General features: G+C 29.9%; 1 protein-coding gene across 4 annotated transcripts in view; it reads left to right on the forward strand.

Annotated features, from left to right (window-relative positions):
- The window catches only part of COL11A1 (collagen type XI alpha 1 chain), a 196,526-nt gene that overhangs the window by 62,025 nt on the left and 121,406 nt on the right, over positions 1–13,095 (forward strand). Inside the window, exons 5-9 of one of the 4 annotated variants that reach the window (XM_029228484.1) lie at positions 2,893–3,021; positions 8,596–8,712; positions 9,309–9,398; positions 11,350–11,604; positions 12,356–12,418. In XM_029228484.1, the coding sequence (XP_029084317.1) occupies positions 2,893–3,021; positions 8,596–8,712; positions 9,309–9,398; positions 11,350–11,604; positions 12,356–12,418 (654 nt within the window). Of the gene's footprint in view, positions 1–2,892; positions 3,022–8,595; positions 8,713–8,974; positions 9,119–9,308; positions 9,399–11,349; positions 11,605–12,355; positions 12,419–13,095 lie in introns of all 4 variants that reach the window. The other 3 variants (XM_029228483.1, XM_029228485.1, XM_029228486.1) reach the window with 3 other exon arrangements.

The following is a 13,095-nucleotide window of genomic DNA, read 5'->3' on the forward strand; positions in this document are numbered from 1 at the left end:
AAACTTGCAAAAAGTTTACAGAGCATCAAAGACCTGTGGGACACCATCAAGCATAGCAACATAGACATAATAATGAGTCCCAAAAAGAGTGGAGAGGAAGGAGGTACAAAGCATATTCCAAAAATAATTACCAAAACCTTCCCAATTTTGATGAAACACATTAATCTATATATCTGAGAATCTCAAGAAACTGCAAGATAAACTTGTAGAAATCCACACGCAAAGTATTATAATCAGTCAAAAGACAAAGAAAGAATCTTCAAAGCATCAATAATAAAATAACTCATAATATAAAAGAGAGTCTTATTAAGATTAACAGCTAATTTTTTGTCAGATTTCATAGAGGCCAGAAAACAGTGGTTGACATATTCCAAGTTCTGGAAGAAAAAGATTGTCAACCAAAAATGCTATATCCTGCAAAACTATCTTTCAAAAAACAAAGAAGAAATTGACATTCCCAGATTTATGAAAAACAAATAACGTATCAAAAGTAGAGCTGCCTTACCAGAAATAAAAAGGAATCCTTTAGATTGAAATGAAAGGACATTGGACAGTAACTCAAATTCACACAGAGAAATAAAAAAACACTGGTAAAATTACCAACATAAGTATATATAAAAACAGTACAAATTTTTGTTGTTGTTGTTTATAGCACTTTCCTTCTCTTATCTGTTTTAAAATACAATTGCATAAAGCAAAATTTATAGAACTATGTTGATGGCTTATATTGTATAAAGATGTAATTTGTATAACTATATTATTACACAGCAGGGGAAAAAGGAATAGAGTTATACAGAAACAAATTTTTGTATAGTGCTGATATTAAGTTGATATTAATCTGAAAAATGTTATAAATTAAGATAATTATAACCCCCAAGGTAATCACTAAAACAAGAACTCTCTAAAATATAGTAAAAGAAACAAAATCATTAAAATTGTTCACTAGTAAATATCTATTTAGCACAGAAGAAGATAGCACAAAATAAGAGAGTAACAAAAAAGGAATGACATATAAAAAACAAATAGCAAAATATCTACTAAGTTGAGACAACTCAAATAGCTAGTAACAGCTGACTAGATAGACAAAATGTATTCAATAGTAGGTTCATACAGAAAGTTGTTATTTCAAAAAAGGAATGCAGTACTGATACATGTTAAAACATGGGTAAACTTTGAAAACACGACAAATGAAAAAAGCTAGTCACAAAAGGCCTCATGATGTATGATTCCATTTATATGAAATGTTCAGTGGTTACCAGGGGCTAGCAAAGGAAGAGATAAGGTGTGACTGCCATTGGTTATGGTGACAATAATTTCCTGAAATTAGATATTGGTGATAGATGGAAAACTCTGTGAATGAACTAAGAAACACTGAATTGTCCACTTTGAAGGAATAAATTCTATATGTAAATTATATCTCAGTAAAGTGATATGAATGAAAATATAGATTTATGATCCATTAGCATAAATGCTAATTTTAAGAGTAAGAATATACAGTGCTTTTTAGACAGAAGAAAGAGCAATGCAAATAGAAATAACTATCACACCAAAGATAGGAACCACAGTATTCAATAAAGGATTGCCAGCTAGAACTAAATAATTTATTTCTTTTCTTGGCACTTTTCACAAGAGTCTGCTATATCTTTTCAAGTTATAAATTTTATTCTCCATTTTATTACAGTTTTAAATCTTAACCACTATATTGCACTCTCCGAGGGCAAGGATTACATCAAATTTATGTTTCCATCTCCAGTGATACTATGTTCAATGTCTTGTGTATAGTACTTTCTCAATCCACATTTGTTGATGAATAAATGAATAAATGAATATTGTGGTATAAAAGTGTTATGAATTCTTTCCTGCTCTCTAACTCAATGTTAGAGACTTCTAAAATTTTCATCAGGCTCTAAATAGCTTATGTTAATCAGACGTAGAGAAAGCTGAAGTAACTTTGAAATTATTCAAAATGATATCAGGAGTTCTGTGAATCAGACTCATGAGCTCAGACTTACAGGGACTTGAATCACCAAGTCAAATGGATATTAACCCAGACATTCTTCTAGGACTGAATATAATTCTGAATTAATATGGTCATGACCCATAGATTTATATCAAACTAGTTTCATGTCAAATTAGACCCATGTGGAAATATTCAGATGGGTTTGAGAGCAAAATATTTGATCTTCCTCTTGTTTACACAGTTTCCAGAACCTCCTGGAACTAAAACTCTTTAGATAACCCTATTAATTATTTCTAATGTTTATTTTTTATTAAAATTATTCAGATTTCTAAATAAGTGAGTTTGATGTATGCTTAGATGCTCCATTTTTAACAAAAATATGCCAAACTCGCTTTTTAATTTGGATTTTTCTGGTCTCTGCATTTCTCATTCATATTTGTAAGTAGAAATTTCTTTTGATATTCAGTTCTCTAACAGAACTCAATAGTTGGATCTATATTTTCATTTAAAAATTCTTGTATAAACTTGCTTAAAAAATAATTCAATCGAACTCTTCCATTATTTAATATTGGAAATACATTACAGTTTTATATATTTATAGTTTTAAAATCTTATTTACTTTTTTATTAGCTTATTATTCACATTTCATTTGTCTATTCCACACAGAGTAAACTGTGAATGCAGTAAAACCAAGTTTTAGCAAACAGATGAATATACTGTAGAGTCTCTGAACCACAATATAGCAGAAGATCTGATTTGTTAAACAGGTGTGAATTTCTCTCTCAATCCTATAGGACTGTTTTTAACATTGAAATATAAGCGATTTCTTCTCATATTTAAAGATGAACTACACTGTGTCTTGGATAAATCTTGTTCTGGATATATGTGTATTCAAATATGCTGACTACATAACCATGTTTGTTTCTTGGCAGGGGGACATCCAGCAGTTGCTGATCATAGGTGACCCCAAAGCAGCGTATGACTACTGTGAGCATTACAGTCCAGACTGTGATTCCTCAGCACCCAAGGCTTCTCAGGCTCAGGAACCCCAGATCGATGAGGTGAGGACCGTAGGGTCAAGGGCAGGTTTTCTCATTCCAATGGTAAGGACATAGGTTTGCAGTTTGGAGGCTCACCTCCATTTATTCACTTTTAATTAAACTTTACCTTGTATTTATAGTGTTTTAATATTTCTAAGAATATGTGATTTGAAGAAGATTTTTGGTGTTTGTTTCCATCTTATTTTGTTACATAATTTCTTAAAAATACAGATACTTCACATATACTGTGTAGAGGAGCATATTTTATTTGGGGGGAGATGAGAAAAAAGATAATTTCTCAAAGATATATTTTGTCCTTAGCATTTCATTAATTAAAACAGCCTCGAGACAAGGGTAACTATTTTCTGGCGTACTTGCCATATCCCCAGGCCTTTGGCAATTCATGCAGATGAGAAAGGGACTTTAGTGCTATCTTAAAGTTGTCAGGCTGAGTTGAATATTTAGAGGGATTTTTTTTTTCCATTTCTGTAAGGCTATGCTATATTGATATGTAAGTTTTCTTTTTCTTGCATAAGATTTGATACAGAGAGCAATGAAGTGAAAAGCATTATGAACTGATTGCCGTAACTAAATATTCATATTCTTTGATTAATATTATGACACTTTATTTGAAACTTGGGTGTGAAACCATTCTTCCATGCTATTTTTGCAAGAAAATTCACCATAATGAAATTTGACTCTATTCTCTCTCAGACCAAAAATAAGTACATTTAAGTTAGCCATAGCAATTTTGTCAGACTTGAATATCCCAAAAAGCAAAAAAATATAGTACAGTGTATGCTTTATGCAGATTTTTAGGTAAAATTCTTTAATGTGAATTTTCTGGAAATTAGAAAGCAAATACTGGAAGGAATTGAGTCTTTAGTTAGCAGCAAAGCTATATTTTTATTTTTTTCTCAAGGTGAAGAGTTCTAAATTTTAGAAGGTGAGGGTGGAAGTTTAAAGACATCAAGACTGTCCTTATGTTTGAAAATAACTCAAATAGCTTTCTTCTTGACTATTAAAATACTATTAGATACCATCTTTTGAGTTCTACTATTTAGAATAGGTTAGGATCTTATCTCTTAATTTTAATTTACTGTTATTTCTGCATGATAATTCAATTTGGATTTTACCATTTAAGTGCTTGAAATATATTTTTTGACATTACTTTCCTTTTTAAGGTATGATAGTGAATTCTGTTGCACTGATCTTTTCCATGACTTAATATTAATGTTTTTTTAAAACAGGATAAAGTCTTAAGAAGCTAACAGGAAAGCAAATATGAGAGAGAAAAGAGAAATTACTTGGATATTTGTGTTTGCTTCTTTCACAGTTCTCAAGCGCTTCATTCTTTTTATTACCTCATGATTTATTAAAACAGTCTGTGAATTCCAAGAAGATAGGTAAAATATCCATCAGGTTTTAGTGTTTTTATATCTTAGGGATTATGTGGTGATTCAATATTAAAATTTATAACATTTAGTATGGGTGTTCAAGATGGGTGAGATTTATTTTGTTCTTGTTTTAAGAAAGATAAGTCTTGTTCTTTTTAGTAACAGATATGGCTCTGATTTTTGGAAGAATGAAGGTATGCATTCTTATTATATCACCTTGAGGTGTTTTATTCCCATGTTTTAATGCTATTACATCAGGTAAGCAGAGTTATTTTAAAGCAAAATAATATTTTTAACCATTTTTGTCTTAAATTCATTTAGAAGTAGACTTTCCCTTTTTGACCTTAGTTGTTGATTCATAAATTTAACATTCTGTTGATAAATCAAACTTGTTTTTACTGGAAGCAACTGATAAGGAAAAGAGCATGCTGCTATAATAAAAGCTTCATGAAAATCTGCTTGGGTGATGCAATAATAGCATTTCTTACAGTTTCTATGTTGAGTATGTCACAATGAAAAGTTTTTTTGAGGAATCAGCTCTCACTTTTTCCCCCAGTACTAAATTACATTGATACTTCAATAATAGGATAACTATTATATACTAGTATGAAAAACACCTGGTTAACAGAATTAGCAAGCCATCCTTATATTACTTTTGAACCATAGCCATTAATACATCATTATATTACAAATATGCATTTTAATAATTGTACTACAGATGTTTTACCTATACAAAATAGGAATGCAATGTTACCAGTGAATAAAGAACATAAAGTGCAAAATAGAGCATCAAACATACATGTTGTACTTTATATTGCTTAATTTATAATTAATAAATTTGCAAAATTGCATATTTATTATTCTGATTTGGATTAATAAATATGTCAATTTATTTTATAAATTAACTCAAATGTGTTTTATTCAACTTGTGATTTTGTATAGTTCATAGCCTCTAAATAACATTTTAATTCATTGTTAAGATTACATTTTTTATGTGTTTGGCACAGTATCGCATCATCATCATAGAGTGAAATGTAAAATGAAGATAGATTTAAACATAGTGATAGTATCAAACTGTTATTCTATGTGAACCTCCACAATACCATTTATATAGCAAAGTAACTAATATTAAAATTATGATGGTTTTGTATTAAACCATCGTGTTAAATTATCCTTATATCTTAATAAGAAATTAGATGTTAAATCTACATATGGTTCTTTCTTAATGTGCTACACAGACTACAATGCCCTTTATACACTAGGCAATTGATGTTCTTCTTTTTAAATATATATATAAAGGATGGAAAAAGAAGAAGCAAGGGAAAAACAATATTTTATAAAGAAATTTCTTACCTTAATATTTTTTGCACTCAATATTTATCATATATTCTAGTTCTCAAAGACGTTCAGGTATTTACTTATGCCACTATTTTTCTAACAAACTGAATAAGAAAAGACTTGACATTTCTAGAAGAAGACCCTTTCTCCTCACATACTATAACTTATGCTAGGCAACTCACAGATCATAGGTGAAATCTTTCCATCACTGCACGTCTTTTTGCATATGTACATCTGATTGATGACAAGTAGTTCTCTCTTCTTTACCTGTCTTTGAGACACCCCCAAATTCCATAGTAAGAAGGGAGAATCATCTCCAAAAATAGGTTGTAAAGCTTCGTGTAGACCAGCAAAGTCCTAAGTATATCAATACCCACCAGAAGGGGCATGTTGTTTAGATAAAGAAATAAGGAGATGAGAAGCAGTGATTCTTTTCACTGACTCCTGAATGGCTCTAAGAAAAAGATGTGCTTTAGTGCCTAAGCAGGTTAAGCATGTTACTGCCTTCATTATTCCACGACCACAGCTAGTCTGGTTGATCTCCATGTGGAAAAAGTTTAAATAGAGGAGAGAATTATGGAGGTTGGAAAAGGTTTCCTCCTATGAGGAAAAAAACCATGATATAAAGATAAGTAAAGGTAATTGGTGCTTTGAATACCAGGCTTCATTTAAGATGCATTTAAATTGTCCATTTTTACAGTCCTTCATGCCTTTATATATTGTCTTATGTTTTTACAATTCATCATAGATGCATAAGATTCTGAAAAGTCTGCTTAATTTTAAAACTCTAAAGCATAAATTAGCCTGGCTAATCTTTTTTCATGTTTTAACTTCAAGCTGCCAGCTAGTAATTATATAAATCCACTATTTCTTATTCCAACATGTGTGACTATAACTACGGAAAAAAACTATTCATTAGACAATATTCAGTTTCCATTAATTATTTTAATATGTATCTAAATTCAGTATTTATTTAATGATGCTATTGATTAATACATACTTTACCTTTCCTAGAAATAGTCGGCATTATATCTTGCTTGCAGAGTCATGAAGAAACACAAATGTTCAAAAAGTTATATATGCATTCTTCTATTTTAACAAATTCTACTCAAATTCTAACTAGAATGAAGATTTGTTGAAGTCTTTGAAATGTATATTCAATGATAATTAAACTATTACTGGATAGGTAAAATTATGAATCAATTTCAATTAATTTAATCAAATTGAAGTTTTGACAATCATAAACACTGAAAGTATGTCTATATATATCGATATGACCTTCAGCTGAACCATCTAGAAAAGTGTCCTCTAGTGAGGGTATTTCATTAAGGGCCAGATATACAATATTGCCAGGGGGTCAGTTTTGAACATGTCTCATTAAATGTCTTTGTGAAATTTGCACTCATTTGCATTGCTATATCTAATAGAGCTTTAAAATTAGAAAGCACAGTGATCACAGTTCTCTAAAAGACATGTGGTGAAGAGTTGTTTTTCTGGCACATTAAAAGAGATATTTTGTCAATTTGAAAATACCAAGAGAGGTCCAGTTGGGATATAATGAAAATGTGACCAAATATAATACTTAGGGAATTTCAAATAGGTTGCTTTTAGCATATATATATATATATATATATATATATATATATATACACACACACACACATAGGTATATATGTATATATACACACATAAATATGTATTATACATAATAAATATATGTATACATATATATAAATGTATATTATACATAATAAATATATGTGTGTATATACATAAATATATATTATAAATAATATATAAATATGTATGAGTTTTAGCTTGTTGAGTTTGCTGCTTAATATCTTTTGTTATATATGATTTTAATGGATTTACAGTTATTTTAATTAAAACCAATAATAATATATGTTTCACAATACCTATGTTGGTGTTTAAAAATTAAAATTTTGATAGAGGTGTTTGGCTCTGAAGGTGAGCAAGCATGTTATTTACAATATTAGTGATTGTATTGCACATCCCTCTACTGAGAACATACCTCTTTCTCCTAAATTTTTTTTTTAATACAGAATAATCTAGTATTCCATTTTTCAGTTTGAATTACATTTACATGGTTTAAGGTATCTAAGTGTTATGCTCTTTTTTCAATAGAAAAAATGCAGTATTTGTAAAACTGAAATGTATTAATTATAAACAGATCTAATTTTGAATCTTTTAATGGTTCACAAGTATTCTGTGCTCATTTTGATCTTAAGTAAGTCTATAGCAAATTAGTTATTTCTGAATAAACTTTAGATTGTATTTTTACATTGGTTCCAGTATTCCAAATAAAATATAGACTCATTTCATGTTCCTCTGTTCCCTTTCGTTTCTCTCCCCTTTCCATCTCATAATAGATATGAAAATTCTTTCATACTTGGGAAGACTACTTTCCATACATTTATTTTTAAACATGTAGTTTAATGGGAAAAAAAAGTACCCATTGAAATTGCTGTAAGATAAAGGAGGCTTATGTAGCAATTTTTACAAATCAAAATTAACGTGACTATTTAACAACTATGTCCAAGTATGTAATTGCTATGTTTGAATTAATATTCAACAATTAAAAGTTTGAATTAATATTCTAAACTTTTAATTTCCTCACAATCCTAACCACTATTCTGCTCTTAGAAAACTTGCTTTGTCACTGTTATTATACTCTGTATAAGACAGTATTACTTCTTGTAACACGAAGTAATATTTAAATAACAGTATTTACTTGTCTCTTAACTTTTACTAGTAAAAGTTAAGAACATGATTACCACTTTGTTAATAGTATTACCTGCAACTAACAAAATTGCCTGATATTTTTTCCTTTGCAATGTAGTATGCACCTGAGGATATAATGGAATATGACTATGAGTATGGGGAAGCAGAATATAAAGAGGCTGAAAGTGTAACAGAGACTCCCACTGTAACTGAAGAGACAATAGTGCAAACCGAGGTAAAAGCAAAGTAGCGCCTTTGTGTATGGTATCCTGCTGTTTGTCATCCTGTGGTTCCTTATGTCCACTTTTCCTCAAACTTATCATAAGTCTTTCATTCATCTGATTTCTATGACCTGATAACTGATTTTTATTTGACAGTAGCTGTCCTGAAGGAATGATGCCCGGTTTGCTTTGCTTATCCTTCCTTTCATCCATGCTCTTTATTTCCCTTTTCATTTTATTTATGTTTTCCATTCCATCTTTCACCACATTTTACAGAAAAAGAAATTCAATTTCAAGACGAAGACAGTGGCCACTAACTCAAAGAAAAAGTCCAAAAAGTTTACACCCCCTAAATCTGAAAAATTTGCAACCAAGAAGAAAAGTTATCAAGCAGCAGCAAAAGCCAAGCTAGGGATAAAGGTAGCAAAGAAAAAGCAATCAAGATCTCTCCTAGATAAGCTGGAAGATCTCTGATGATGAGTCATTGTCCTAACCCAACTAGATAAATACTCATTTGGCTAATACGATACCCCAGTTAAATCATGATTTCCATAGATTTTGGATTACCTTACATTTTTACTAATTGCTTTTCTTTTGAATTTACCATTAGGCAAATATTGTTGATGATTTTCAAGAATACAACTATGGAACAGAAAGTTACCAAACAGAAGCTCCTAGGCGTGTATCTGGACCAAATGAGGTAATGCTCATAGACAGCATTAAATTTTTAAAATGTGTAATATTTCTTGGTATATTTCACTCTGGAAGAATCTATAACCTCTGAAAAGTTTGACATTTTTATTATTTTACTGAGGTAAGAGAAACAATAGAATTGGCTCACTATTACTAAAAACAGTTCATTTAAAATTAATGTCAATTCAGGTTTTGCATGACTCTTTGCTTCATGCAAATGCTAAATTGATCAAACTGAATTGGCTGCTATCATTTTCTTGATTCCTCCTGGGATTGAGCAAGCTTCTCAAAATGTTGTGATTAAGGGTATTCACAACATGACCCTTCTGTGAGGAGGAGAATCCTCTAAAGTAATAACTGTATCATCAAATGATACAATTAGAATTTACTCCATTTGACCAATAATCATGCATTTTTATGACACAAATATTTTGAGAAAATATAGTCTTAGTTGGTTTTAGTGGCTATTTACATTTTCAAACTTAATTATGGTTAAAATATTATATCTTAACCTTTTCCAGTCCTTTCTATGAAAATGTTTAAGTACATACAGGTACAAATAGAACAATCTTCCTGAATTTCATACTATGCATATATTCTGATTATGAAAAAATAAGTATACAATTCAGTTTAACTGTTAAATTCCTGTTACACCTGGTATGAGGAATACCTGAATCATTTTAGTTATTAAAAATTTATATAACATGTGTCCCAGTGAGGCAAATTAACTGAGTGAGACTTTACATGCAAATACATAATTTAGAATAATAACATTTTAGGGTAGGAACCGATTTCACGTTTCATCTAGTCCAAAATAATCATTTTCCAAAAATGGTTATCTTGATTCAAGATGTTTATTTATATACCCAAATTCATTCGTCTTTTGCTCAGATCTATGAACATAGTAATATTCTGATCCCAGATTATATGCACCCCCTAATGATAGTATATACTCATTGTTTAAGAATACAAAAATATTATGGTTATTGGACATTTTATTTTAGTTAACAATCACTAAATTAATCATTTAGCCACATTTTTCATTCACATGACTTTATGTAACACTACTTATTATTCAATATTGTTCTATCATCTAGATTCACTATGTTATAGCAAACAAGTTATTTATGAAATTCAAAAGTAGCAAGATAAAATATTTAATTTGAACCTCGTCAAAATCATATGGCCCAAAATTACCTAATAAATATCATTCAGATTTATGCTATTAATGAGAATTATTTATGAAAAAAGGAAATTATACTAGTTTTATTTTTCTATATCTCTGAGATAGTATTTTTGATGTAATTTTTACTTTTAAGTGAATAATCTCATACTCTTTATGAGACTACACAGTGATATATTCTATTGTATTAAATTCTGAGGACTATAATTTACATTTTATTTGCTATAAAGAACTCTTTGGTGATATAATACTTCCCTACATTCTAGATACTCTGCATAAATATTGCAATGATAAATCTCAATATTGGCATTAATATTTTATTTTTCGGATTGAGAGTCAAACTTACATGGCTTTTCTGGTAGCAATTATATTTCATTATGAGGTTCTGTGAGATTTGAAAATTAAGCAAAGCTTTAACTATATATTTTCTATATATACATATATATATTATTCAAGTCAAACTATAAAGTAAATATCAAATTGCATAACAAGTTTTTTCCAATGGAACAAGCAAATACACATGTTGAATCTATGTGAATATTTGCAGTTTATTGGCAAAAGTTCTTTGAAAGCAATATTTCCTTGTACATACCAATGTACAAAAATATTTCTTTCAATAATGCTGAAAGGCTGTCTTTCCCAGCTTTCAGACTTGCTTGAGTAGTATTCAGACCACTTCCTGTCACATTCCATCAAACTGTAATTGCAAATGCTTACCTTGCTTTACTAACAGTAAACTTCATGTTCTCCAATTCCTTGCAACTTAAATTAATAGCCAAATCCAGTTGAAGAAGTATTTACTGAAGAATATCTAACTGGAGAGGATTATGATTCCCAGAGGAGAAATTCTGAGGATATGCTATATGAAAACAAAGAAATAGACGGCAGGGACTCTGATCTTCTGGTAGATGGAGATTTAGGCGAATATGATTTTTATGAATATAAAGAATATGAAGATAAACCAACAAGCCCCACTAATGAAGAATTTGGTCCAGGTGTTCCAGCAGAAACAGATATCACAGAAACAAGTGTAAGTCAGTATTCTGCTCTGTGTCATTGTATGTGTTATTTCTGGATTATTTTCATGTTCATCTTGATGTCTTTTCAGGTTTAAAATGTAGGTTGTGTTCTTATATAAATTATGAATATTTATCACTACTAGGTTACCTTGATAGATTCTTCCTCATGGGAATCTTCAGCAGTTGTATCTCAGGCCACACTACTGGAGTCTTCATTTGAAAGAATAATCTTTAATAGAGTTGTATCCAAGTTTTCTTGGCATTGATAAGATTAAATTACAGTCATTGTCATTCTGGGTACTAAGACTGTTTTCTAATTTTTAGACTGTTTTATCTATTTTTCTTTTCTGGTGATGCTCAGGAATGCACCATATTAATTATTTTATCATTATAATTATTATTATTTAACCTTTTGAACCCCTGTACCCATTTCTTCCCTCCACCTCTATTTCATTGAATTTAATTTGATGACACTTTTTGCTTAGTACCTTGGGATAATAATGAGGTCGACAGATATCTTTATCTTTTTATAATGTGTCTTTAAGAAACAATTGTTCAATCTCATTCAAGACTTAGCATTAATGTTCACTGTGTTTCCCTTTGTATATTTTCAGAATTTAAAACTTTAATAGGTTTCTATGTTAAAAAAACACATTTTAATAGATTGTTTTAAATGCACTTAGATGATTAAATGATCTTTTAAAAATACTTAAATGGCCTTATTTACTTAAAGACAGGCTGCTTGAATTTTTCACTCAACAGATAAATGGCCATGGTGCATATGGAGAAAAAGGACAGAAAGGAGAGCCAGCAGTAGTTGAACCAGTAAGTACTGGTATGAATACATTGTAATAGTACCATTGAAAATTCTAATGTCCGAATGTTTATAATGCCACAAGTAATGAGTTAGTAAGGCCAGTTCTGGCAAGTAGAATTTCAATAAACCAAAAAAATATAAAGATACAGAATTTTGGAATTTGAAACTAGCCAACAATGTTTTAGTCTAATTCTCTCATTTAAAAACTAAGAAGCCTAAGACCTAAAGGGTTCAAATGTTTGGTGGTTGAGATATGACCAGACTTTACCTCTTCTATTTTCCAGTCCAGTGATTTTCTCCTCTAATTTCTATAACTTAACATTATTAGAAATATATTATTTGACATAGTACTTATTTGTTTCATATTCAAATCACATCATGTAATAATATGAAAACGTTCTTTTTAAAATTTGCTTGCTTTATGTTAATGTTACTACCACTCAAGATATTGGTAAGAAGCAAATTCTTACTGGAAGTCAATTTTACTGTTGTTCTCCCTAATCAGCAATTTGGGAAAAGTATTGCATTAGAACTAAAGGAAGTATGTTTAACTATTTGCCTCAAGCTAATGAAAATCATTTCAGGAACTGCAAGGACATAAAATTTCTATAAAAGATGGAGGAGATAAAACTATAAAAGATGCATCTCTAAGAACATTGTTGTCTGTTTATTACTCCAAAATCTG

Source organism: Monodon monoceros, unplaced genomic scaffold, assembly GCF_005190385.1.
Source record: "Monodon monoceros isolate NGI ecotype Baffin Bay Population unplaced genomic scaffold, NGI_Narwhal_1 Super_Scaffold_18, whole genome shotgun sequence".
Lineage (NCBI taxonomy): Eukaryota > Metazoa > Chordata > Mammalia > Artiodactyla > Monodontidae > Monodon > Monodon monoceros.